Source organism: Sarcophilus harrisii, chromosome 6 (assembly GCF_902635505.1).
Source record: "Sarcophilus harrisii chromosome 6, mSarHar1.11, whole genome shotgun sequence".
Taxonomy (NCBI): domain Eukaryota; kingdom Metazoa; phylum Chordata; class Mammalia; order Dasyuromorphia; family Dasyuridae; genus Sarcophilus; species Sarcophilus harrisii.
In genome coordinates this window covers 192,535,205-192,563,125 of record NC_045431.1, presented here as the reverse complement: position 1 = coordinate 192,563,125, position 27,921 = coordinate 192,535,205, and the positions used below count along the sequence as shown (strand labels likewise).

At 43.1% G+C, this 27,921-nt stretch overlaps 1 protein-coding gene across 2 annotated transcripts; it reads right to left on the bottom strand.

The window, feature by feature from the left end:
• Window positions 1-258: 258 nt before the first annotated feature.
• Window positions 259-27,193, bottom strand: VPS16 (VPS16 core subunit of CORVET and HOPS complexes). 2 transcript variants are annotated; one of them, XM_031944099.1, is made up of 24 exons: window positions 27,009-27,193; window positions 7,427-7,515; window positions 7,164-7,261; window positions 6,745-6,873; window positions 6,313-6,457; window positions 5,989-6,104; window positions 5,707-5,829; window positions 5,514-5,569; window positions 5,312-5,401; window positions 5,085-5,179; window positions 4,656-4,732; window positions 3,888-4,019; window positions 3,675-3,802; window positions 3,497-3,532; window positions 3,289-3,397; window positions 2,996-3,130; window positions 2,572-2,680; window positions 2,071-2,168; window positions 1,857-1,964; window positions 1,527-1,604; window positions 1,128-1,297; window positions 943-1,039; window positions 661-764; window positions 259-534 (listed from the first exon to the last, which is right to left on the bottom strand). In XM_031944099.1, the coding sequence occupies exons 1-24, from the start codon at window positions 27,059-27,061 to the stop codon at window positions 390-392; spliced, it is 2,520 nt and encodes an 839-aa protein (XP_031799959.1). In that variant the 5' UTR covers window positions 27,062-27,193; the 3' UTR covers window positions 259-389. The 2 variants fall into 2 exon arrangements, with proteins under 2 accessions (XP_031799959.1, XP_012408437.1); XM_012552983.3 differs by lacking the exon at window positions 27,009-27,193 and adding an exon at window positions 11,015-11,070.
• Window positions 27,194-27,921: the final 728 nt, after the last annotated feature.

The following is a 27,921-nucleotide window of genomic DNA, read 5'->3' as shown; positions in this document are numbered from 1 at the left end:
GCTTTCCATCCATGACCTCATTTAGCTGTACAACAATGATCACGTTGGTGTTACAGGTACAGCTACCTTTTACAGAGAAGGAGACTGAGGCTGAGAGCAAATGAAGCAGTCACTGGGGATGCAGAAAAGGTCATGGGAATTCTGAACAATCTGGCAGCAGAGGGGGGACTGGACCAGCTCTGACCCTGATCCTGAAGGAAACCGGCGATCCTAGTCTGGAGGAGCTGCAGCTTGCTCCTGACAGAGGCCCAAGCCAAGTATGAAGTACTCAGACTTTATTTACACACCTTGGCCCAATCTAGTCCCCGTGGTCCGCATTCCCTGTACCCCCTCCCTCTCCAGAGCCGTTCTGAGAGAGGCTGGCAGAGAGAGGAGGACTGAGGGCATGCTCACTTCCTCTGGGCCAGGGCCCGGGCACGCTGAATCTTGTCGGCTGTGGCTCCATCCGAAGCCCCGGTGCAATGGGACAGGACGAGGCTGAGCTCGGCCTCATTCCGATGTTCAATGGCCACGTCCGCAGCCTGCGCCACATCCCTGAGATGGCGGGAAGGAGGTCGCGTCAGGGCTTTCCCTGAGGCCCCTGCCCCAGCACAGACTGGCCTCCCCTCCCCACTCCCCCTGGGCACAGGCCCTGCCCTGCCCTCCCCTTCCAAGGCCTACCCGATGAGGAGGAAAGCCTTGACTTTCTGCTCGGGGCTCACTCGGGCCGCAAACTTCTTGGCTTCGAATTTGTTGTGCCGCTTCATACACACCTCCACAAAGGGCTGGGGGGGGATGGAAGGGCAGGAGTCACTAGCAGAAGTTAGAGCCCAGCCCCGACCAGCCCCTTCTTCTTGAACAAGGTGCGCCCACCCCAGGGAGCTTTCTAGGGGCAGCCCTGACTTGCAGTGGGAAAGAAAAAGGGGTGGGAAGCAGAGGGCTCCGGACTGGGAGGCTCCTCACCAGATACCCAATGGGCGATTTCTTGCTCTTGGAAAACTTTTCTAGTTCTTCCCAGTCCTCCCGGTCGGCCAGCGCAGTCAGCTTTAACCACCAGAACCTGGAGGAAAAGGGACAAGAAGATAAGAGCATGACCCAGGATCTGGAGGAGCATCTGTTGCCCAGCCTGGCCCAAGCCCCAGCCTTGCCTTTTGTCGGGGATTCGGAAGTCCCGGGCCAGCTGCTCAGCACGCTTGTTGTTGCCCCCAAGGAGGAGGGAGGTCACTGTGTCGTGCAAGGACAGGTCCAGGAAGTGCCCCCCCAGCTCGTCTTCCAGTCGCCGCTGCAGCCGCAGAAGCCGCATCTGCTCCTCCGTGGCCTGGGGAGGGTGGGAAGAGAAGTAAAGGGGTGTGTAGAGGAACGAGGGAAAGACTACTCAGACAGGGAGGCCCGGATCCCCCTGGGGCAGAGACCACTCTGGGGGGCACCGACAGAGTGCAAGTGCCTCATCTTAAAGAGGAAACAAGGCTCCAGGAGGAAGACCTCCTGGGCTGGGACCTGACCTCCTGATGCCAGGGCTTGGGGAGAGGGGGAAAGACACTGCCCACCTTAGCAGCAAACTCGTTCTTGGCCTTGTAGTACTCGTCAGCTGCAGTCTGAAGGGCTGCCACCCTGCCCTCAATCCGCTGTGGGGTGAAAGAGAGAGCTGGTGACCTCAGAGCCCTCCAGTCCTACAGCCTGGTCCTCGCTCAGAGTGCTCAGTTTCTCTAGCACCCAGCAGCCATCCTCCGGGAACAGGGTGACCTGCTCTCCCTGACTCCGTCCCCATTTCTGGGAGCCAAGGACAATTCTCCAGGCCAGCTGACTGCTGCAGACAGCCGAGCCTCCCGGCCAGGATTCACATCCTTTTCCCACAAGAGCAGAGCAGGGCCCCTAACCTCCTCAGCAGCATAGCTGGCCCGGATGTGGAAGTTGCCAAGTTCTTGATGATTGTCATCTTGGTTGTAAAGATCCTTCAGTGTCTCCAGCTCCTGGTGCTTACAGAACTGGGAAACCAATCGGGGTGAGACTTGTCAACCAGAACCGGCCAGGGCTTAGCGGCACATCCCGCTCAATGTTCCCCTTCCTCCTCTCTTACCCAATAACACATACCTGCCGGTACAGACTCAGGGCCACGGGCTGGTTCCTGAGAGTCATGAAGAAATCTCCACGATTCAGCTCATTCTTTAGGTGCAAGACAACTGTAAACACTGAGAGGCCAGGGAGAAATCACTGAGCACTTCCTTCCAACCTGTCACAGCTACAGGAGAGGCCCAAGGGGCGGGGGAGGGATTGACCTTTGCCTCTCCTGTGCACAGCAGAACTGAAGCAAATGCCTAATGTAGGGCCCTGCTAAGTTGGGAAAGGAAACAAATAGACATCTAAAAGATGTCCAGGGGCCCTGGGAATAAGAACTTAGGCTACACTAGTTCTAGAGGCTAGAACCAAGAGGGCAGTTAGTGAAGTCTTAGGAAGCAGAGAAAGACTTAGCCAGAACTCTTTGTGACTTCTCTCCAAGTCATCAGCTGCAAATGCTGAGGAACTAAGCCAGAGTTTGGTGCCCTGACTACCCTGCATGGCTTTTTCCCCCATGATTCCCCTCAGGGGCCTCACCTAAGTCTGTGTCCCCACTCTCAATGGCTTTACTCAGGGCCAATTTGCTCCTCTTCATCTTCAGCAGAAGGGGCACCTGCTCCCCAGAGCGCGGCTCATACTCCAATAGCTAGGGAGACAGAGCAGAAGCAAGGAAGGAGAGGTCATGGGATGGCAGGCTCAGAGCTGAGGAACAAGAGGAAGGCAGGGGTCATGAGGGGCCTTCTCCAGTAAAAAGGGGAAAACAAGTCATAATAGAATGACCTCCTCTTTATAGATCAGGAAACAGAGCCCCAAGGCATGCAGGGGCAGAGCTGGAATCTGAACCCAAGTCCTCTGATGCATGCTTTCCTCCCCATGGTGAAGGAAGCATAAGAAGTAAAGCTTGATAGGAAAAGGAGGATGGATGGGGGAGCAAAAGGGGAAGAGGGACGTCTCCTCAGACCTTGATCGCAAGCTCAGTGCGCCCGCAGCCATAGGCGCGGGCGGCAATATCTGAGTAGGAGACTCCTGGCGTATCCCCAAGCTTCTGGTTAATGGCACGAGCAACATCTTCATCTGACACGTCCTTCTGCTGCACCTGGAGATGAGGGAAGGGCTGAAGGGCTCCTCAAAGCCATCACTCCCAATGTATCCTGGGACTGCTTTTTTTCCCTCTCAGATTTCCCAGGGTCTCCCACAGTACATTTGGTTTCCTTCCAGCTATTGCCAAAGTGCTTCAGGACACCCGATTTCTACCTTGTAACAAGCCCAGTGGGCCAGGATGCGGCTGACACCCTGAACTTCAGGGAGCCGAAGGTATTCGCAGATCTGGATGGCCAGAGGGTAAAGTCGCCGCAGTACCAGCCTAGGGACGAGGAAGGACATAGGGCAGAGGCATCTGGGAAAAAGACTACCCCAGCAGCTAGAGTGGGAAATGCCCCCAAACCCCTGCCCCATCACCTACCTGTCCAGCAAAACCTCAATTGTGAGCTGCTTGTATCTGGATGACAGGTAAGGAGCCAAACGAGAGATGAGCCCCTCCACCATCACCTCCCCTTTAATGGAAGTGGATCCCCACCAGACAAGGTCAAAGTCTCCCCGCCCTTGGGAGAGGAGGATAATGAGGACTGATTCCTGGATACTGGGTATAGGTGAGGGGGATTCCAATGGGGTAGTCGCGGACGGCATTGAGCACCCTCAAGTCCTGACACATGCGCACGAAGGTGTCCGGGGGAAACTTGTCAATGAAACACTTTCCAAAAGAGGCTGCCTGGGATGGACAGGAGGGCTGTGAGGGGGCCAGCACGGCTATCTCCTCGCCGTGCGGCCACCCTGCCCTCCCCCTGCCCACTGACCCTGAGCAGGCTTTTCTGCATCTCCGGCTGGTGCTCGTGGCCGGCAGCCTCGATGCACTGTCGGACTGCCTGAGGCAGCTGCTCCCTCTCCTGGATCTCCCGAAGGTATTCATCTGCCTTCTGGCTCTCCTTCTAAAGGGTGAAGAGGGGGGAGGGGCCAGAGTGGTGACCCTGGACTAGCAAGCAGGTGAGTGTCACAAATCAGAGCTCCCCAGTGCCTTTTCCACCTCCCTCCCTGGTGGTAAGAGTCAGGGAGAGAACAGGTGAAGGCATCCATCCAAACGTGTCAGGGATAAGCCTAAACTCCTGAGCCCCTAGGAAGGATCTGGCTGGGAAAGGGATCCACCCAAACTCATATACTCCCTGGGCCTCTCTAAGACTACAGGATTACAGAAGGAGAAGGGAGACGGCCTGGACTTCAGTGTGGGTTCCCCTTCCAGCTCCCAGAGGGATCCAGAGGAAAGTCTAAAACATGAGGAAGTTTCTACGGTTCCATCCCCTTCCTGGGTCTTGTCAGCCTTCATCCTCTTGGATGGAGGAGGCTTCATCTCATGACCTGACTTGACAATGTCTCCACTTTCTTCCACTCCCGTTCCCCCTCATCACTTGGAGCACAAGTACTTGTCTCCAGGTATCTCCAGTCACATGACACATAAATGGAGAAAGCTGTCCAGCTTGGCTATTGTATGCTAGGGATGGGGTAGTGAGGGAGCAGGATGAGCCCTAATGTTAGATGGAAGGCGGTGGTCCTGGGGACCAGTGTCTCACCTCATATTCCTTCTGAGCTTCTAGTAGAAGAGCTCCTGGGGCCATCGAAGCAATCCTAAAGATCTCTTCACTGGCCACTACGGATGCGAGAGAGAAGGAATGGTGAAATGTGCAGTGTCTGGGGCTGGGGATGGAGGTCCAGCCCCACTCTCTCCTCAGCACATAGCAAGTATCCCAAACCACAGTGAAAAGCTACCTCCCTCCCAGGCTTCTCAAGTCAGTGAGCCTTCATTAAGCACCGCATGTGAGGCACAAGGCGTCAAGCTGGACAAAGCTCTCTACTTGCCCTCTGCTTTTTCTACTGACGTGTTCTCTTTACAGATTTGGCCCAGCTTCTTACAAAAACTCCAGGATGCTCCCCTCTCTCTCTAGTCTGGGGCTTTCTCCTCATTTGAGATAGCTTCCCTTCCCACCAGTCACAGCACTCACCAGGAACTTCATGCAAAAACTCATGGACATTTCGTGAAAAGATCCGGACTCCATCCAGCTCAGGCACTAGGTATGAATCCTCTTCTAGTACGAACCTGAAGTCTGTCAAGGAAAGCTCCAAAGAGAAACAGAGCAGGAAAGGAAGGGAGCGGGATCCTCCACCCCCACCCCCCAACCTTCGGGGATCCTCCCATAATATATGCCCACAAGATGACTCCCAAGGATACTGAATGCTTTCGGGTGCATTGCCAGCCACCAGAAGCCGTCGCTCCCAGGCCACCACGACAGCCTTCTGCTTGCCCTTTGGACGATTACACCTGCCATGGGGGACACACCTTGTCAGTGGTCATACAATTCATGGTACTAGGACTTGAAACAAGCAACTCGACTGCTTCTGGGTGCCATCCCAGCTTCCACCCGCCTCCTTACCAGGCTATTTGCTTGGGTGGGGCACGAATGTTGCAGTTGAACTCATAGAGCTTCTCCTGGGGTAGGTCAGGGAGGACATTAGTGCTTCTTCCTCCAACCAGTCCCTCCCCCTCAGTTCCCCAGAGATGGTCCCTAAAGAACAGTAGAGACAGTCCTGGGGATGTTCAGAAATCAGGCTGTCCCCATGACTTACCTTAAGAGAAGCCAGGCCCATCCAAATGTGGCCTGTGTCAGTGAACAATGCCAGGTACCGATAATTGAAGGACACGGCCATCTGAAGGAAGCCCCCCACTCCCGGAGTCAAACCAGGAGGTACCTGGAAGCAGAGCACAAGGGCCCCCCACCTCGAGTGAGGAGGTGCCAGCCCTTACCCGCCCCTCCCAACTCCATGAGGAGGGGACCAAGGTGCTTGTCTAATCATTGGCTTTGACCCTCCCTGCAGCCTGTGAAAGGTCACTGCCACCTATTTACTCACCACCCCCGAGCAGGCTGTGTTGTCCAACAGGAAGAGGTCAGGACCAATGGCTAGTAGCACGAGGGTCACTCGGTCTTGGAACAGAACTGTCCAGCACGAGGGCAGAGCCTGCAGCCCTGGATGGAGAAATCAGCATGGAGGAGACTGAAGCTGCAGAGACCTCATATTCTAGGTGAAAGGGCAGGGCCTAGCTCCCTGGCATCCATTCCTATACATTTACATCAAATACACCAGCTTGTCAAAAGCAGCCACGTCCACATCCCCTGGGGGGTGCACTGCCCATACCTCCAGATGGCACACGGTGCACAGGGGAAAAGGGGTTACCTGGCACCTCAGGCATCCTACGAAGCTTCAGGTCCCCCACATTGGCACTGAGAGTGAAACGATGGGCACCAGTGAGGATGGCGATCCCTGACCCAAACTCTGTGTGGAACACGCGGGCATCGAGAACCCGGTTCTGGAGCACCTCCTGGATAGGCCAAGGAGAGGCAGACAGGGAGAAGCAGTTACTTGCCAAAGATTCTCTCTCAAACTTCCTGACTCATCCAATCTAGTCCTAGCAGCAACTAGGACTCAGTTAAGTCCATCTCTGCCTCACCAACACCCCACTACCCACACCCCTAACCCCAGACCTGGCTACCCCCATCCCATGCCCCAGCCTGGCCCCCACTGCCTCTCCCTGCCTGTCCTTGCCCCCTTACCAGCCCCAGATTCTTCCCTGTCCCCCATCCCATCTCTCCCCTGTCTCACACCTACATTGCCCATGCTGAAGTGTCTCCGGAAGTCCCCATGCAGCCCATAGACCAGCACAGAGCCATCTTCCTGCACACACAACAGCTCTTCCTCGGCCGACCAGCCCAATAAGACCACTGGCCCACTCTTCCACTGGATGGAGGGAGAAGGAGGGGGCACAGAGAATGTGAACAAGGATGATGGGGAGCTTTCTGGGAAAGGGTACATGAAGGGGAGGAATTCCAAGGACCCAAGGGGAGGCGAGAGGGGATAGTCTTATCCTAGCTGGGGTCGACTCAGGATAACTATGGTCCAAGGGGTGGGCTGGGGGGGGGGGGGGAGAGGATCCAAGTCATACATATGTAACGGAGAGAGAGATAGAGACAGGGGTCCCCAAGTGCTGGGGCTGGAGAGCAAGGAACCCCTCGGGCTGGGAAACGTACCAACAAGCTGGCCAAAGCCACTCCAGAGGATGAATAAATCTGAAGCAATGGTCGAATGCTGGGTGACTTCTCCTTCTTCCAAGGGTTTCTCAACAGAGCTGGGGAAAGGGAGATAATCCCCAGATGCAACTCCATGCCCTTGTGCGCCCAAGACCCAATCTCCCCTAGGCTACAAAGTTGGAAGGGCTTTATGGGACTCGGAATGGAGGGAAAACAGACCAGCAGAATGCAATGGGACAAAGGGGAAATGGAGTGGCACATACCAATGGGGCCCCCATATGGAGCTGCAGCTACCAGGCAGTCTCTGAGTGGTTCCTTCAGGTCCCAGTCCATGCTGTACAGCTCAAACTTCCTGCCAGGAGCAGAAAAACGCCAAGATCAGTGTCAGGGGAGGAAGCTTGGGGAGAAGACTCCCCGAGTCTACTAAACTCCGAAGCATTCATAGAAGGGATTCCAAAGGTTGCAAGGTTTAGAAGGAGAGAGAACTGAGAGACCTGGGTGAGAGAACAGACACCATCCAAACCTGGGGACCAAGCAAAAAGTCAGAGGAGATAACTCCCCCCAAGGGGGAAGAATTGCCCAGGGTAGAATGGAAGAAAGCAACAGGAGAAAAAGCTACCTTAGATGTGGGCAAGGGGAGGAAGGGAAGAGAAGAAGCATTCATATAATCCTACTCTGTGCCAAGCATTTTTCTAAATGCTTCACAATTATTACCTAATGTGATCCTCACAAGAACCCTGGGAGGTAGGTGCTATGATTATCCCCTTTTTACAGTTGAGGCAACTGAGTCAGACAAAGATTCAGATATTTGCCCAGTCACACAGCTAGAAAATGTCTGTATAACTGTATGGACATGTATACATATATTGTATTTAACATATACTTTAACATATTTAACATGTATGGGTCTACCTGCCATCTCGGGGAGGGGTGGGGAGAAGGGGAAAAATTGGAACAAAAGGTTTTGCAATTGTCAATGCTGAAAAATTACCCATGCATGTGTTTTGTAAATAAAAAGCTATAATTTAAAAAAGTAATTATGCACTAAAAACCAAAAAAAAAAGAAAATGTCTGCAACTGGATTTGAACTCCAGTCTTCCTGACCTAATTCTCTACCCACTGTATAACGTATTACTATTGGTATCAACAGTGGAGTTCTTACAAGCTCTCTGCCCGATGCTTTGCCCAACTCAAACAACATCAACACATTTGAGGGCTTCAAAAGAAAGTTCCTTGGAGCTCAAAAAAATTACACTATAAATGTAAACAATAATTTTAGGAAATACAACAGTGTCATAGAGTGCTAGAACTGGAATTAGAAGACGGGAGTTCAAAACTTGCCTTGTTTCCTAGCTGTGTGACCCTGAAAAAGTCACTTTATCTCTGCCTCTGTTTCCTCAACTATAAAATGGGGACAAGTGTAACCACCTAGTTCACAGAATTGCTGTGAGGGTCAAATGAGATAACACTATAGCGTGCTGGGCGAATCCTAAATAGCTAATATATGTGTTGGCAATTTGTTGATGACAATGATGACCTATGTGACTTAGCTCAAGCCACGTTATCTCTCTGGCCATTTTCTGATTGCCATCCTTTCACAAATTTCCAGAAAAAGCTTCCAAGGCTTATTGCCCACACTTGCTCCTTTCCCTTACTCCCTCCTGTGCTCCAAGTTGTCCACCAGGCACTTCTCGGCCTACTCCTTGACATCTTTGTGATACTGGATGCTTCTGGTCAGTCTCTCTGCATATTCTCTCTTTGACTTTTCAGGGTACTGCTCTCCCCTTTTTCAACTCCTCCTATCTGTCACACTGCTCACTCTCGGCCTCCTTTGCAAGATCACAATAGTATTCCTGTCCTAGGTAATGATACATATGCCCAAGGCTCTCGTCTTTTCTCTTGGTATTCCCAACTTCCACAGGTTTAACCGTCATCTCCATGCAGTTCATTCCTAATCCTACACAATCAGGTTCTCATCTCTCTCCTAAATTCCAGGTCCACTTCTCTATCTGCCTATTTGCCCTTTCCACTGGTTGCTCCAGAGACATCTCAAACTGAATGGGCTCAAAATATTTTCCCCACAAAATCTACCTCATCCATCAAACTCCCTTACTTTGGTTGGGACGCTACTCTTCTACCAGTCACTTTGGCTTGCAATCTCAAAATGAGAACCCTTGCACTGAGTCGATTGCCAAACCTTGATTATATTGTCCAACGCTTCTCACATTTCCCTTTCTCTTCCCTCACAGAGCATTAGCCTAGAAGCCTTTTCACCTGAATACTATACCACCTCTTAACTGGGCTACCTATAACACTAACCACATCATACTCTGGCTTAAAAGATTTCAGTATCTTCCCTGTGGTCCCTCATCTTGGGCATCTAAACTCCTTCCCAATCTGCCTACAACCTACTTTTTAAAAATAGTGATTTCACATTAGTTCCTTTCACATAGCCTGGCCAAACTGGCCTATCAGCCGCTGCCCATGACTGCCAGCATTCTCCCATCTCTGTGTAAGCTGCTCCCTATGCCAAGGTATTTCCTCCCTCATCTCTGTCTCTTGGAACACTCTCCTCTTTGACAATTGAGCTCAAGTATTGACTCCAAAAAGGCGTTTTTCTGCTCCTGGCAGGTCTCTTCTTACCATGGGGGGGGGGGGGGGCGCTCTTTTTATGGATGAAGAAGCTCAGAGGGATGATGCTTGTCCAAAGTCCTGATTTCTTAAGGTGTTATGTCCTTCCCCCAATACTTTGTATTTTGGACACATTTTGGATTTGAAGGTAGTGTGGTATAATGGAAAGAGAGATGGTTTTAGAGCCAGGAAAACCTGGGCTTAAAATCTACCTCTAAGACATTCTAGTTGTGTGACCCTGAACAAATCATTTAAACATTCAGGGTTCCACAAAACGTTAAAACCGGGGCAGCCAGGTGGCGCAGTAGACAGAGCACCAGCCCTGAAGTCAGGAGGACCTGAGTTCAAATTTAGCCTCAGACATTTAACACTTCCTGGTTGTGTGACCCTGTGCAAGTCACCTAACCCCAATTGCCTCAGCAAATAAAAAGAAAAAAAAAAAAACCTTTAGAACTAAATTTGCAGAGCAGGTGGCAATCTGCTATTTCCATGGTAAAGGGAGTTTCCTTAATGAAAGTGCCAATGAGATCACAGCTACATTAAAAAAAAACAAACCTATACTGACTTATCTATGTGCATGTTGTTTCTCTGTGGTAGAACATAAGTTCCTTGAGGACAAGAGTGTTTGCTTCCGTCTTTGGACCCCCCAGAGCCTGGCACAGTGCTACACAGTAATAGATACTTAAAGTGTTTAGTGAATGAATGATGTCTAAGGTTCCTTCCAGCCCTAAATCCTAGGATCAAGAATCTGTCCTTATTTCTTCCTTCACATATAAACAGGCAGTAGTAACACTGCCAATCTAACTGCCTCTCAAGAGAAGCCTACCTCAAGGAAGGCATGGCAGTAGCATAATACTGCATAATAATTTACTGTGGGTTCTCTTGCTCCTTCCCTTGCTGGGATCTCCTGACATCGCTCTAGGGCAAACAGGGATCATTGGATTTAAGGAACTTTAGGGCCCATTAGAAACTAGAACTAGAAAGGAGGCTCCAGGGCACTTTCCAGCCTCTAACACTGCTCCCTTTAGAAAAGGAAAGAGCCATCTGTCTGCCTAAGAAGCATCAGAAGAAAGGATAAGCAACTGAAAATATTCCACATACTGAGACATCTTGGGGGTGGGGGGTGGGGAAGGGGGTGGAGGATGGGTGAGAAAACTGGGGAGAAGAATAGTGATACAAGAAGGCTTTTGTCTCAGAGCTAAAAAATAAATCACACTCACCAGGAGGTCACCTTAATTGGTCCCAGGGAGAGACAGCGGGGTCAGGAGGCCTAGAGTGAACCACAATAAAGGTGTTCTCTCTTTGCCAAAAGCAAAACAGTGACTAACTTCTTGACTTGCCATTCTTGAAAGCTAAAGACTAAATTTTAAGGGAACATACCCTGGATCTCAGAAACTGGCAGCTGGCACAAAAATGACAGAGATTTTTTTGGAGAATAACTACTCCATCTTCAAATTTGTGAGAAGAGAGTAATAGTTAGAAATGGATATTAAAAACAAACTCCTTTGATTTGGAGAGATTTTTTTTTCTTGGTTTGTTTTTGAGGGGGGAAGCAGGAAAGGGTTCTTTAGCTATGTATTTTTAAATTTTATTTTTATTTTCAGTTTCAATTCCTCCAATCCTCCTCTGAGAAGGGTGAGAAGGCAAGAAATACGATACTCATTGTTATCTATGTCCTTAGCAACATTGAGGGGAGGAAACATGAAAAAAACTCAGAACAGATGATGATAGATAATGATGAGAAAAAGCAAAACAATGCAATTTCTCTCTTCCTCTCTCTCTCTCCTGAGGTAATTGGGGTTAAGTGACTTGCCCAGGAAAACACAACTAGGAACTGTTAAGTATCTGAGGCCACTTTTGAACTCAGGTCTTCCTGACTTCAGGGCTGGTGCTTTATCCACTGCACAATTAGTTGCTCCTCTCTATTTTCTCTTATAAGGAGAATGATCTTTGCATTGTAAAGGATGGAACAAATACAGACAATTCTCATTTTGAATAAATCCACATTACATAAATTCTACTTTACAGGGACAGCTAGATGACACAGTACATAGAATACTGGCCCCTGAAGTTATGGGGACCTGACTTCAAATACTGTCTCAGACACTTAACAATTGACTAAAAAATAAAAAACAAAAACAACCTCCTCCCAAAAAACCCTCAAATTCTACTTTACACAAAGAATTCAGAAAAAATCTACCAAAAACCCCCACCTATGTTAACTTTACTATATAATATCACATTTTATTTCTTGATCCTATCTCTTGGTTCAGCACTCTGCAGCTTCCTACCTCCTGCCCCCTTAAGCCCCCCCCCAAAAAAAAACTTTCAAAACCCCCCCAAACAAGAGCAGAAAAACAGACTGAATGGAGAGACCACCACCAATCAAGTGCTTGGCTTGACACCTCAAGCACTAAGAGAGATGTCCGTTGTCCTATCTGCCTGCCCTTGCTCACTTTCCCACCCTTATGAGGTCCCCTTGAGTTTCTCCCCAGTCTCCACGTCACCTATGTTCTCTTGTTCATGTCTGTTCTCCATGTGGCTAGCTGTGGCCTGAACATTCCTCTATCTGCTCTTACTTTGTGGGCAGCCACCTGTCTGCCTCCCTCCCTTCCCCACAACCACAGGCAAATTCACATTACATAAAAATTAACTTCCACAGAGGTCTACTGAAGAGTCTATTTAGGTTAAATGAAACTGTCTGTATGTATGGCTGAGAAAGGTGATACTCAAGATATATATGGAAAAAGTAAAAGAACACCTAGGGATTCTTGTTGAATTTAAGCCACTTGACTCAGATAAAATATATCCTCAGATACTGAAAAGTCCTGGGAGATGTGATTCCTGAGTCACTGTCAATGACCTTTGGAAGATCATGGGTAATAGGAGAAATGCCCAAGAACTGGAAAAAGACAAATGTCTTTTAGTTAGTGAATATCTAGAAAAGGAAGCAGAGACCACAATGAACAAAGTATGATTTACTTCCTCAAGAAGAGATCATGTCAGACTAAACTCATTTCCCTTTTTGACACAGCAAGAGAAGTGAATTCCAAAGACCTGGGAGGAAAAATCTCTTTATTGTTATTTTTAAAAAGTAACCAAGGGAATATTAATAACTGTGGATATATAAGATGACTTTCCACTCTCTACAACATTTTTATAAGAATAATCTACACATGCACCAAGAGCATCCTCAAAGATGAAGAAATGAGGTAGGAAACAGACAGGTCTCTAGAAGAAGACACAACTGACTAATAAGCACAAAGAACCAAAAAAACGCCTCCATACCTAATTGCCTCTGGACTACTAATGGACAAAATAAACACTGTTTCAAAAGCTTTCTTTCAACAAGGTGTTTCCATAAACATACCAAATTAAGTATGAATCCTCAGGAGAGAGAATTCTGGGAACGTGGCAAAGTGGATCAGAAAATTCTAGGCCCTCCAAATTTCCTCCACAGACAGAACATCACCTCAAAATGAATGTAGAATGGCAAAAATAAAGGGGTAAAGCAGCTATCCTCCTAAAACAATTTGAAAAGGCCTCCAGAAAGCCAGGACTTCCAGGTCCTGGAGGTTTGGCCTGAGTGAAATATAAATATCTCCAGGATGATTCTGCTGAATCAAAAACCAGTGGGGCCTGGAGGCAGCTCAGCTGGGAAGAAGTCTAGGCCTTCAAGAACTTTCATCTCATGAACGTTTTTTTACTTCAAGGCCTCAGGAACTTACACTAAATGTGGAGAATAGATAGCACAGTGCAGAAAGATTCAAGGATCCCTGCTGCTTCTGGGCACAAGACCTAGCAGCGCTGACCAGACATGATCTGCAGCTGTGGTTATGGGTGAGGTAGAACAAGCACATAGCCAGTGAATGCAATGCTACAGGAAGTAAGAATATTTTCAGGAAAATGTGACTTGGGTCATAACCGTGGTTTAGGAGAGCAAAGGAGTACCTGAGGTTGAACCCGAGACAGAATTCAAAAAATAATGGTAAGGAGGACCTGTGGCCTGGGGAAACATAACCCATAACTTGGGATTAAAATCTAATTACAATCATAAAATGCTAAAAATAAAGTAAGACAAAATAAAAATGAGTAAGCAAAGGAAAAAGAAGCCAATAATAGATAGCTATGATAATATAAAAGATCTGGGGTCATATTCAGAGGAATATATTGAAATAAAAAAAGTCACTCCTAAATCAAAAAGTAATAATATCAAGTAGACACAAGCTTGAAAAAAAAATCTTGGAAGAACTTAAAAAGGACTTTAAAAATCAAATAAGAGAGACTAAGGAAAAATCAGGGGAAAAATTAAAAGCAATCCAAAAAAATTATGAAAAGAAAGTTAACTAACTAGAAGAAGAAATTCAACACCTTAAAGAAGAAAATAACTCTTTAAAAAATAGAACTGAAAAGAGGAATCAAGTGATTTGTTAGACACACCAAGAAATAATAAAACTAGAAAAAAAAAATCTGAAACTTCTCATTAGAAAAACAACTGATCTGGAGAGTAGATCAAGAAGAGACAATCTAAGAATTGATCGAGCGCCTGAAAATTATGATCAAAAAAGAATCAATAAAACATTACAAGAAATTATTAAGGAAAATTACCTGGAAGTCCTGGAATAAGAGGCTAAAGCAGAAATAGAAAAAAAAATCTACTCTTCACTACTTGAAAGAGGTCTCAGAAGGAAAACTTACAGGAATATCATGGCCAAGTTTCAAAATTCCCAGTTAGGAGAAAATATTGCAAACAATAAGAAAAAAATTTTAAATATTACTGAAATACAATCAGGATGTTACAAGAGCTAGCAGATTTTACACTAAAAGACCATAGGTCTTAGAGTATTATATTTCAAAGAGCAAAAGAGCTAATATGGCAACCAAGAATAATTTACAAAGTACAGTACAATCCTAAATGCAACAAAACAAAAACAAAAACAAAAAAAGGACATTTAACAAACTGAAAGATTTTCAAATATTTATGACCAAAAAACCAGAACTCAAAGGAAAATTTGATATAAAAAACCCTGAAGAAATATATGGAAAATGTTAAAGACTAATTATAAGGAACTCATTAAAGTCAAACTGTTTACTTCTCTTATGTGAAAATATTATCAGTCATCATTACCAGTTGTTAAAAAAAAAAAAATGATACGATTTAGAAGAGTATCAAATATTATTGATGTAGGGACCAGAAGTTGGGGTCTGGTCATGTAAAGAATTCCCAATGTCATTCTCTTTGGCAAGAAATAGGTTTATTTAGAAGAGGTTATAGACAAAATGAAGAGATACAATAGATACTAGGAGTAGTAAATATGAAATAGTTGGGAGAGCACATAGTTAGCAAGGAAAGAGGTTTTATGGAAAATACAAGTTTCCTAGTGGAAACCACAATTAACCAGGAGAATGGGAACATCCCATGAGGTTGGAGTATGTACTTGGCTGGCAGGTTAAATCCTGAAAGGGAGTTAGTTAAGCACCCTAAAAGAGTGAGTTAGCTATAAAGAGAATGACACCATGAGCCATGGAGGGTAGGGGTGGAAGTGAAAGGAGGGACAGCACGGGGCACGAGGCTGAGTGCTGTGGTGGGCTATAACTCCACAGGGGATTCAACAACCATGCATGAGCCAAATGTATAAGGAAATTTAACCTCAAGGGTTTGATGTAACTTGGATTTCTTGGCTGGACCCAGCAAGATAGGGCCTTAAGGCTAAACGGATCCTTATCAATGCCCTTCCTGCTTACCTTGGGGAGCAATTCCATCAATATTTCATTCTTCCTCTGCCAACTGTACCCAGTTACTTAGGATCTCACTAACAAAGAAAGTTTTAGGATAGTGAGGGAAAAAGGTAAAGTGAAAGGAGTAGGTTAAAAAAGAAAAGCTGAGCTAGTGAATAAAAATAATATGAAGAGAAATTCACAAATAGAAATTATAACTTTGAATGTGAATGGGATGAACTCGCATCATAAAACAGACACAAAAATGTATAAAAACTCAGAATCCAACAATATGTTGTTTACAAGAAACACATTTTAAGAAGGAGAGATACAGACAGAGTTAAAATGGAGGGTTGGAGTAGAATTTATTATGTTTTGTCTGATGCAAGAAAAGCAAGGGTACCAAGTGATCTCTGACAAAATTAAGACTAAAAATAGATTTAATTGGGAGACATAAACAGGGTAAGTACAATTTCATAAAAGATACCACAGACAATGAGGCAATATTAATACTGTCCTTATATAGACTATATACTATAGTACTTAAATTTTTAAAAGTTAAATGAATTGGGGTGGCTAAGTGGCCCAGTGGATAAAGCACCAGCCCTGAAGTCAGTAGGACCTGAGTTCAAATCTGGTCTCAGACTTAATACTTCCTAGCTGTGTGACCCTGGGCAAGTCATTTAACCCCAATTGCCTCAGCAAAAAAAGACAAAAAAATTTAAATGAATTACAGGTGGAGATACATAATAGTATTATAATAGTGGGGAACTTTAACTTTTCCCTCTTAGAATGACATAAATCTAACCAAAAAAGTCAAGGAAGTGAATAGAATTTTAGATTAAGCTAGTTATAATCACTATCTGGAGGGAAGAGAATGGAAAGGGAAAGCAATATACTTTTTTTTCTCAGTGGTTATATTTAATTACAGAAACAAAGATTAAAAACTAAAGATTAAATATCCTAATGTTAAAAAAGTTGTGGGTTAAAGAACAAATCACAGACATATTCATTTCAATACTGAGAATTACTATTATGAGACAACATATCAAAATATATGTCATATAAAAAGCCCATAATCAAAAGAAAATTCTTGTTGCTAAGTGCCAACATCAATAAAATAGAGAAAAAACAGGTGAATGAATTGGCTATGCAATTAAAAAAACCTAGAAAACAAACTAAGAATCCTTAATTAAACACTAAATTAGAAATCCTAAAAATTAAAGATGAAAGTAATAAAACTGAATGTAAAAGACATTGAAGCAACTAGGAGTTGGTTTTATGGAAAAACAACAACAAAATAGATAAACCATTGGTTAATTTGATTTTAAAAAGAGGATTGAAAACCACATCACTAGTATTAGGAAGGAAAAGAGTGAATATACCACTAATGAAGATAAAATCAAAACAATAGGAGTTATTTGGCCAAATTATATGCTAGCAAATTTAAAAATTTAAGTCAAATGGAAGAATATTTACAAAAATATACATTGCTTAGATTAGTAGAAGAGGAAATAGAATATCTAAATAGATTGTTTTAGCAAAAGAAATTGAACAGGCCATAATTGATCTTCCTAAGAAAAAAGCAGCAAGATTAGATGCATTTACAAGTAAAATCTATCAAACATTTAAAGATTAACTAATACCAATATCAAATACATTATATGGAATACTAGGTAAAGAAGGGATTATACCAAACTCCTTTTATGAAACAAATATGATACTGCTATCTAAATTAGAAATAGTTAAAGCAGAAAGAAAATTATAGACTAATTTCATTAACAAACATGGATACAAAAATCCTAAATTAATGTTAGCTAAAAAATTACAACATATAAGAATTATACATTATGACCAAGCAAGATTTATACCAGGAATGTAAGGAGTCTAACAGAAAGAAAACTTTTAATATGATGAATTATATCAATAATAAAAGTTTAAATATTAAATCAATAAATGCAGAAAAAGTCTAACACTCATTTCTATTAAAAAAAAAAAAAACACTTGAAAATATAGGTATAAATGGATTTTTTCCTTAAATTAGTAAAAAAAAAAAAAATACTTACCTAGAACCATCAATAAGCATTATTTGAAATGGGGAGAAGCTAGAAGCCTTCCCAGTTAAATCAGGTATGAAAAAAGGATGAGACAGTAAGAAGATACCCCATTTAAAATAACTTTAGATAGTATAAAATACCTGGAAGTATACTGTCAAAAGAAATCCAGGAACTAAATAAACAAAATTATTAAAAAAATAAATAAATAAACTTTGTATAAAAAAATCTGATTTAAATAACTGGAAAAATATTAATTGTTCATGGGTAGGCAGAGCCAATATAATAGAAATTATAATTTTACTCAAACTAATTTATATATTCAATGTCATCTCAAATTACCAAAAAATTATTTTACTGAATTAGAAAAAAAATAACAAAATTCATTTGGAAAAACATAATGTCTAAAATATCAAAGGAACTAAAAAAAATGTAAAGAAAGGAGCTTTAACAGTACTAGATCTTAAACTATATTAAAAAGCAATAATTATCAAAACCATCTGATATTGGCTAAGAAACAAAAAGGTAGTTTAGTGGAACAGAGTAAACATACAATAAATAGCAGCAAATAAATACAGTAACTTTGACTTTCACAAGTATAAAAATGTAAGTTTAGGGGATAAGAATTCAATAACTGCTAAAAACACAGAAACACAAAACTAGAAAGGAATAGGACAGAAATTGGTCACAGAATAATACCTTACATCATTTACCACGATGAGATGAAAAAAGGATAAATAACCTAATTGTAAAGACACCTATTACAAGAAAATTTGAAGAACATGGAATATATTACTTATCCTTAAGTGAACTTTTCCATAGATGAACAATATATGAATAAATAAGAGATAGAAAGCAATGTGAAATGTAAAATGGATAATTTTGATTATATTAAATTAAAAGAAATTTGTTTTTTTTTTCCACATTTCAGCTCTGATCTTTTTATATTTTTTAACAAAGATTTTTATTTTCAAAGCATATGCATGAATAATTTAAAAGGGATTTGTACAAATAAAACAAATATAGCCAAGATCAGAAGGAAAGCAAATTGGGGGGAAATTTTATAGACAGATTCTTGGATAAAAGTGTCTTTTTTCTTTCTTTTTTTTTTTTTTAATAACTTTTTATTGACAGAATTCATGCTAGGGTAATTTTTTACAACATTATCCCTTGCACTCACTTCTGTTCCAATTTTTCCCCTCCCTCCCTGCACCCCCTCCCCCAGATGGCAAGCAGTCCTATACATATTAAATAGGTCATGGTATATCCTAGATACAATATATGTGTACAGAACTGAACAGTTCTCTTGTTGCACAGGGAGAATTGGATTCAGAAGATAGAAATAACCTGGGCAGAAAAACAAAAATGCAAACAGTTTACATTCATTTCCCAGTGTTCTTTCTTTGGGTGTAGCTGCTTCTGTCCATCCTTGATCAATTGAAACTGGGTTAGATCTTGTCTTTGTCGAAGAAATCCACTTCCATCAGAATACATTCTCATACAGTATTGTTGTTGAAGTATATAATGATCTCCTGGTTCTGCTCATTTCACTTAGCATCAGTTCATGTAAGTCTCTCCAAGCCTCTCTGTATTCATCCTGTTGGTCATTTCTTACAGAACAATAATATTTTATAACATTCATGTACCACAATTTATCCAACCATTCTCCAATTGATGGACATCCATTTATTTTCCAGTTTCTAGCCACTACAAACAGGGCCGCCACAAACATTTTGGCACATACAGGTCCCTTTCCCTTCTTTAGTATCTCCTTGGGGTATAAGCCCAGTAGAAACACTGCTGGATCAAAGGGTATGCACAGTTTGATAACTTTTTGGACATAATTCCAAATTGCTCTCCAGAATGGCTGGATTCGTTCACAACTCTACCAACAATGCATCAGTGTCCCAGTTTTCCCTGCATCCTCTCCAACGATCATCATTATTTTTTCCTGTCATCTTAGCCAATCTGACAGGTGTGTAGTGGTATTTCAGAGTTGTCTTAATTTGCATTTCTCTGCTCAACAGTGATTTGGAACACTCTTTCATATGAGCGGAGATAGTTTCAATTTCATCATCTGAAAATTGTCTCTTCATATCCTTTGACCATTTATCAATTGGAGAATGTCTTGATTTCTTATAAATTAGAGTCAATTCTCTATATATTTTGGAAATGAGGCCTGATAAAAGTGTCTTAATCTCAAATACACAAAGAACTTTCTCAACTCAATAAGAATATAAATCATTTGCCAATTGATAAATGGTTAAAGGATATGAATAGGCACTTTTCCAGTGAAGAAATCAAAATAATTTATAGTCATATAATAATGCTTTAAAACATTATTAATTATGCAAACTTAAACAATTTTGAGATTTAATCTCAAACCTATCAAACTAGTTTAAAGATTTTTTTTTTAAATGCTGAGGCATTTGGGGTTAAGTGACTTGCCCAGGGTCACACGGTTGGGAAGTATTAAGTGTCTGAGGCTGCATTTGAACTCAGGTCCTCCTGACTTCAGGGCTGGTGCTCTATCCACTGCACCACCTAGCTGTCCCTTTTGATCTTCTTTGGGGGGAAATGTTTTTCTTTCTTTCTTTCTTTCTTTCTTTCTTTCTTTTTTTTTTTTTTTTTGCTGAGGCAACTGGGGTTAAAGATCGAAAAGGAAAGTGACAAATGTTGGAGGGGATGTGGAAAAATCAGAAAACTAATTCATTGCTGGTAGTGCTGTGAACTGATCCAAACATTTTGGAGAACAATCTGGAATTATGCCTGAAGTTATACAATTATATATACAAAATGTACAGTTATAAAATTGGCCTTTGGCGTAGCAATAACCATTATTACTTCTATTTTCCAAGATGATTAGAAGAAAAAAAGGAAAGAACCTATATATTCTAAAATATTTATAGCAGCTTTTCTTCATAGAAAGAAACTGAAATTGTGAGAATGCCTGTCAATTAGGGAACAGCTAAACAAACTGTGTTATATGACTGTGATGGAATACTACTGCATTATAAAAAATGATGAGCTAGTTGAATTTAGAAAAACACGGAAAGACTTAAGGAAATATACGGAAAGAACCATATTATTTTAAGAAAAACTCTGACAGTCTTTTTGACTAATATAAATATGCAAATTAACTATAAAGGACATATGAAGGAAGATACTATCTGCATCCTGAGAAAGAACTGATATAAGTATATATCGAATGGTTTTATTTATCTAAATATTTGTGTTCAATGAGAAGAGAAAAAAAAAAAGGAAAAAAAATGTTAGATATGCAGTTTCATGTACAATCATCTCCCTCCCTATTAATTTATATTGTAGAATAAATAAATTCTACAGAATAAAATAAATAAAAATAAAAGTTATTTTCAACAACCATTTAAAAAAAAAACTTTGAAGGAATAAAAACAATAACTTTGCTCACCGATCCTCTGATCATTAATATCAAGTGAAAGAGGTAATCAAGGTAATCAAGAAAATGAGGTAATCTATGTATACTAAAGATGCTTATCACTGTCACAGAGAATATCTGGCTCAGAATTCCAAGGGAAGATGGATCCCCCATACATACCAAGGTTCTTCCTGCTCATGGATGACATTGTAGTGATTGCCTGAAATCCTTGGGATATTACAGAACTCCCTAAATGAGTTCCACAAGCTCTCAAAATTATTTGGCTTACCTGTCTTCACAGAAAAAACAAAAATAAAAAAACAGGTGTGACAAGAATGAGCCTGTCCAGATTCTGCCATAAAAGTGGTCAGATAAACACAGAGTTGAACCCAAGTATGATACCTTGGATAGTCACTGCACAGTAACAGTGAGCCAGGCCTGAAATTGAAAATTAGGGAATTTTGCAGAGCTAGTAATGATGCTAAGCCTCTCCCTGAATAAAGGCTACATCTTTTTAACAATGATATTCTACAGAGAGGCTTGGAGAGACTTACATGAACTGATGCTGAGTGAAATGAGCAGGACCAGAAGATCATTACACATTTCAACAACAATACTGTTTGAGGATGTATTCTGATGGAAGTGGATATCTTCGACAAAAAGAAGATCCAATTCAGTTCCAATTGATTAATGATGGACAGAAGCAGCTACACCTAGGAAAGGAACACTGGGAAATGAATATTAACTGTTTGCATTTTTTGTTTTTCTTCCCGGGTTATTTTTACCTTCTAAATCCAATTCTTCCTGTGCAACAAGAGAACTGTTGGGTTCTGCACACAAATATTGTATCTAAGATAATACTATAACATATTTAACATGTATAAGATTGTCTGCCATCTAGGGGAGGGGGGGGAGGGAAGGAAGGGAAAAGTTGGAACAGAAGTGAGTGCAAGGGATAATGTTGTAAAAAATTACCCGTGCATATGTACTGTCAATAAAAAGTTATAATAAAAAAATTGATATTCTTTCACACTGTAATGAAGGTATTTGGAGAAATGGAAGGAGTGGTATATTTGGAATAGAGGCCTGCTTTAGCTTCTGAGCTCTGCCATAACCCCCCTATGTAACCACAAGATCTCTGATGAACCTCAGTTTCCTCATTTGCAGAATTGACTTTGGGTGTTCCTTCCAACTCTAAATCTACAATCCTATGCCTAGAGTTATGGAATGCCTCCAAGGAACGTCTCTAGCTGAGGAGGATCCACACCTGAAGGATAGCACATGGTAGGACTGAGCAGGGGGCAACACATGACCAACCAAGAGTCTCACAAGGACCAGTATAAAGGACATCAACAGAGAGATACAGGGCTGCCATCTGGGGAGATCTAAGGACAGACATCCTGGGGGTCATGAAATGTCCAGAACACGGATTCAGGGCTTTGCAGCAGGTAACGCCTAACAGTCACATAGGTGAGGAAACATGGATAGGGCAGCTGTTGAAGGGGATACTCAAACTGGCAATGTTACAGATCCATCACTGTATGGTGCATCACAACTAAACTGGCAGACCAAGGAAGCTTTATGTTGTTTACGTAGATTTTAACAAATCGTTTGAAAAGGAAGATTGTTTTCTTATAGACAAGAGGACAGTACAATTAGGTGGATTTAAAAGTGACAGAAAGGCTGAACACAGAGTTGCCACTAATGGCTTTTAAAGTTAACTTAGAAAAAAGTCTCTGTGTTAAGTCCCAGGGATCTGTATTAACACTAGGCTTTTTAAACATTTTTAACCACTGACCTAGATAAAGGCCAAGATAGAAAGCTTATAATTTTTTTTAGCTGTCACAAACCTAGGAGGTACCATTAACACAAAGGACTTTAAAGGCAGAACCAGGGGTGTGCTGATTTCTGAGGTATAAATATTCACAATGAAAACTTAACAATCAGGTCTGTAGGAGCTGGCTTTAGGACATTCCTGGGCAGGATTCAAAATGATTTCCAGAGATTAGAACTTTGAGCTAAATTTAATAATTGTTTTTCTCGATCTTTTGTTTATTTATTGGTATTTGTTTATATCACATTCATTAAAAATATATATTCTTCTCATCCCTACACACTGTCATAAGGTTTTTGGTTTTGTTTTTTTAATTCCCTTTCTATTTAGCTTCAGCACAGCCATTTTATTTGTAGCCATCTGAGGCTATGAAATTTAGCACACTTAGCACAAGATGATTAACTGGTTAGGAATAAAAGAATACTGGCTCTATTTTAAGGTAAACATTTGCTAGACTAACTCCTGTATCAATTTGCCAGATGTAATTTTTCCCCTTCTGCTATAACCTGTGATATGTAAACCTCCACTCTCATTTGCTTGCTATCAATTTTACAAGCCTATCTTTCAAATGATAAATTCTAATTGTGTTTTCTCTGAAAAAAACATATAAGCCCTTAGAAAAATTTTATTGCCCAGAGATAATTTAGAAACTCTGAGCCTGTGCACAAAGTAAAATAAAACCTGATTTTAAAATATCTCTTCATGAGGATAAGCATGATTTGCAGCCATAACTATCAAGAAATTATTGGATATTTTTATATCACCAGCAAGGCATCCTTTGTAACAAAACAAAAAAAGGTCAGTAAAACAAACTGAGACAGTAACTACAACCTCTCTGCTGGCTGGGCTATGTTTCCATCAAAGATGACCAGGACACATGAATGTTTGTGGCAGCCCTTTTTGTAGTGGCTAGAAACTGGAAACTGAATGGATGCCCATCAGGTGGAGAATGGCTGAATAAATTGTGGTATATGAATATTATGGAATATTATTGTTCTGTAAGAAATGACCAACAGGATGATTTCAGAAAGGCCTGGAGAGACTTACATGAGCTGATGCTGAGTGAAATGAGCAGGACCAGGAGATCATTATATACTTCAACAACAATACTATATGATGACCAGTTCTGATGGACCAGGCCATCCTCAGCAACGAGATCAACCAAATCATTTCCAATGGAGCAGTAATGAACTGAACCAGCTACGCCCAGAGAAAGAACTCTGGGAGATGACTAAAAACCATTACATTGAATTCCCAATCCCTATATTTATGCCCACCTGCATTTTTGATTTCCTTCGCAAGCTAATTGCACAATATTTCAGAGTCTGATTCTTTTTCTACAGGAAAATAACGTTTTGGTCATGTATACTTGTTGTGTATCTAATTTATATTTTAATATTTAACATCTACTGGTCATCCTGCCATCTAGGGGAGGGGGTGGGGGGGGTAAGAGGTGAAAAATTGGAACAAGAGGTTTGGCAATTGTCAATGCTGTAAAGTTACCCATGCATATAACCTGTAAATAAAAGGCTATTAAATAAAAATAAAAAAAAAAAAAAAAAAAGATGACCAGGACAATTTGATCTGTAGTGCATTCAGCTGAGCCAGCCTAAATGTCATGCTTGGAGGGCTGACACCACCAAGAAACCTGGATGGGGATGAAGAGGCCAAGAATACTAGAATTCTTTGATTCTTGGAACCAGTGTGAAGTGGTTCTTCTAAGAATCCTTGATTCCAGGACCCCTGAACAATAATCCTTAATTACCACCTTGCTTCAAATTGGGGCTCTGATTGTCTAGGTCGGAAGGAGAATGCTGGGGGCCACTATTCTTCTCTTTCCTCATCCCTATGCCTACCCCCATCCTCCAAACTTCCCTAGCTCCTCCAGTACATCACCCAGGTTGGTAATTTTGGAGTTCATTTCTATTCTTCAAGCTATACTCCACATCCAACAACAACCCTCCCCCCCAAAGCAACAACTGAAGACCTGGGCTGGCCCTCGGGGGCACCCCCAGCACCGACATCCCCCCTCTAATGCTAGTGTAGGCAATCCAGGCCTTGTTCCCCAGAACCTCCAGAATAGCGGTGGCCCTTGGGGTCGGTGGCTCTGCTTCAAGCGTTTCCTCACTGACCTCTGCAACTCCCACCTCTCAGCAATTCAGCAACTGAAAACTCAGAAAATAAAGTCCTTGCCACCAAAGTCTTTGGCACTGTCAAGTGGATCTATGTGAGAAAAATACAGTTTTATCACTAGAATAAAAACACTTAAAAAGACATATTTCCATATGCCTTGCCAGGACATCTTAACGGGGCCTTCTCCATCTGTTCAGAAGTTGAGGCTTATGATCTTTACTACAACAGGACCCTTTTGAGAAAAAGAACCGTCTCTTTTTCCCTGTACCCCCATCAATTATCATGGTGCATGGCACATAGTTAGCATTTAATGATTTTTTTTCTTTCATTCATTTGAAAATATATGCAATGTTATGTATTCATAATATAATGATTACAATATATAAAAATACATAGTGAACATATAATACAAAATTTAATAGGGATAAATGCAAAGCAGTTACATCTGAGTTCTAAAAACAATTCCTAAGCACAAAAGAGAGGAGGCACGGCTATTCAGCGGTTTATCTGAAAGAGATGCCACAGTTTTAAGGGACTATAAGCTTCACACACAGCATTGTGATATGGCAATCCCTCCCTTCCCCAGTCCAAAAAAACCCAAACCACTAACACTTATCTAAGGCAGATATGACAAGGTATCATTATTCCCATTTCACAGAAAAGAAACTGAGGCTTATCAAATTTAAAGTGATTTGCCCAAAATCACATGGCTAGTGTCAAAAGTGAGATTCAAACCCAGGTGCTGGTATGTCTAAATGCAATGTTCTCTATCCAATTTATCATAGTTCTCTCCTCCATCAGAACCTGAGGTCCTGGAGATCAGGAACAGAATTTTTTTTTTTTGCTTTTCTTTGTAGCTCCAGCCCTTCTAGAGCTCTTGGCTCTACAAGACAGCACAAGCAAACAACAGATTTGCTCGATTTTTGTACCAATTAGGAGGGAAAACTTTTCCCCATATTGGCGATTATCCTTTAAAATAGAACGAGCTCTTTTCGAAGCTAGTGGAAAGAGGTAAAGCAAAGGCTACCGAACCAACCTCTCCCCAAACACCAATCAGCAAGCATTTATTAGACGGTTACTGTTAGCAGCACTGTGTTAGGTTCGGGAGATAACAACGAGACAGTCCCTGTCTTTGAGGAAGTTACCTGCTATCATGGAAGACACTGTGCACGTAAATAAATACCTACAAATATATGAAGATAAATTTATGGGGTGGGGGGGGGGAAGGGGGGGAGATCAGGAAAGGCTTCGCAAAGAAGGTGGTGCTTGAGCAAAAATTTGAAGGAAACAAGAAATCTGGTAAGAAAGAGTGCATTCCAGCCAAGGGAGACCAGAGTCAGTGCAAAGACACAATGGCAGGAGATGAATGAAGTGTCCTGTGTGAGACACAGCGAGCAGGTCCGTCTGGTTGCAACAGAGGAGTGTGGGAAAGGGGTATGTAACGCGTAAGGTGGAAAGGGGGGATGCGGGCAGGTCGTGGGAGATTTAAAAGAGCCAAGAAGAGCTTGCGTTTGGTTTTAGAGGCAATAGGTTATTTATAGAATGGGACTTTCTGGGTTATAGCGTAAACGTTCGGATGCGGGTTGGGCTAGACAGCCAGGGGCCGAATGGACTTTTTTTTTTATTTTTAATAGGTTAATAATTTGCATTTTAATGTAAATGGGTTTCTTTGTAATCCTATTTAAAAAAAAAAAAAAATGCATGTGAAAACGATTCTTGGGAAGGGGTCCATTAAGAACGCCGGCCCTATGATTTCTTTCCAACCCAGTCTGGGAGTCTCCGTTTGGATGCTTCCTTGACAACTGCGTGGTGTGGGTTGGAGGAAATTGGGGAGAAGGCGGGGCGTTGCCGAGGGGATTTAGAAAAAAGCCAAGAACGGGGGTGGGTGGGGGTGGGGGAAGGGCAGGAGAGGGGGTGACGGAGTGAGGGGTGCGTGGGGAGGGGGGGTGGGGGGGGGGGGGGGGGGGGGGGGGGGGGGGGGGGGAAAAGGGAGGGAAGGAGTGGAGGAGGGAGACCAGGGGCCGATGCACAAAGGATGAGGAAGCGAGTCCTACGTCGGCCCGGGGACCCGCGCTCACCGATAGAAGGCCGCTTCCCCGAGGGGGTTCCAGTCCGCAGTGTAACAGTCCATGGCTGCGTCCTGATTTCCCCCCCCGCCCCCAACACCTGGGGCGTCCACTCAGCTCCGAACGGCCGGCCCTTCCTCTTTATCCTATTCCGCTAAACTTCCGCTTCCGCCCGTAGCCGTCACGTGACGACGCCCAGGACGCCATCATTTTTGCGGGCAGTCTTTGGCCCCGCCTCCTTTCGCGGCCCCGCCCCCACCGCGCCTCGGCTACGCCCCCCCACCTACTCAGTCCCCGCCGAGCCCGCCTACCACTGCACACCCAGCCCCAGACCCGCCCTCCATTCAATTCAATTCAGCACCTGCTGTGTGCTGGTCCCTAAGGTAACGCGGAGGGAGACCTTACAGATAGCTCCGATTACAGACCCCGCCTGCGAATAGCGGGGACAAGTGCATAAATGACAGTGGTTGATGTAAGGGAGCCTGAGAGAAGTGCTATGGGCCGGTCCAGGGGGTCCTGTGAGGCATTTGAGGGGGCAATCAGGAATGCTTCATGGAAGAGGTGATCCCTCAGGCTGCTCCTGGAAGTGCCGCCCTCCCTTTCCCGGGCTTCCCCTCCCCCAGCAGCCGAGGGCCCCAAGTTTGTGGTCCGGCCATTCCTAAGAGGGGGAGGGGTAAACAGGGCCCAAGGGGGGGGAGTCGCTTCTAGGGTGTGCTAGTGTCGTTGGTATTGTTCCATTTTTTTAAAAAAAATCCAGTTTCGTTTTCGCTTTTTTAGCGGATGAATAAAAATAATGTCCTTTTAAGCTTTCGCATCCAAAAACGTTCGTCTAAAATAAAACTCCCTGAATGCACACCCTAATGAAACGTGCTGCGCACGGCTGGGGGGGGGGGGCGGGAGGAGAAGGGAAGGGAACCCTGGAAAA

What these genes read in the sequence shown, in the direction of transcription:
- VPS16 (XM_031944099.1), bottom strand. Translation starts at nt 27,061, where the DNA reads ATGGACTGTTACACTGCGGACTGGAACCCCCTCGGGGAAGCGGCCTTC. An exon ending in GAGTGGGGACACAGACTTAG is followed by an intron (nt 2,169 to 2,571) that starts GTGAGGCCCCTG and finishes CTGGCCTCTCAG; the next exon opens with TGTTTACAGTTGTCTTGCAC. An exon ending in AGAACGAGTTTGCTGCTAAG is followed by an intron (nt 1,298 to 1,526) that starts GTGGGCAGTGTC and finishes CACCCTCCCCAG; the next exon opens with GCCACGGAGGAGCAGATGCG.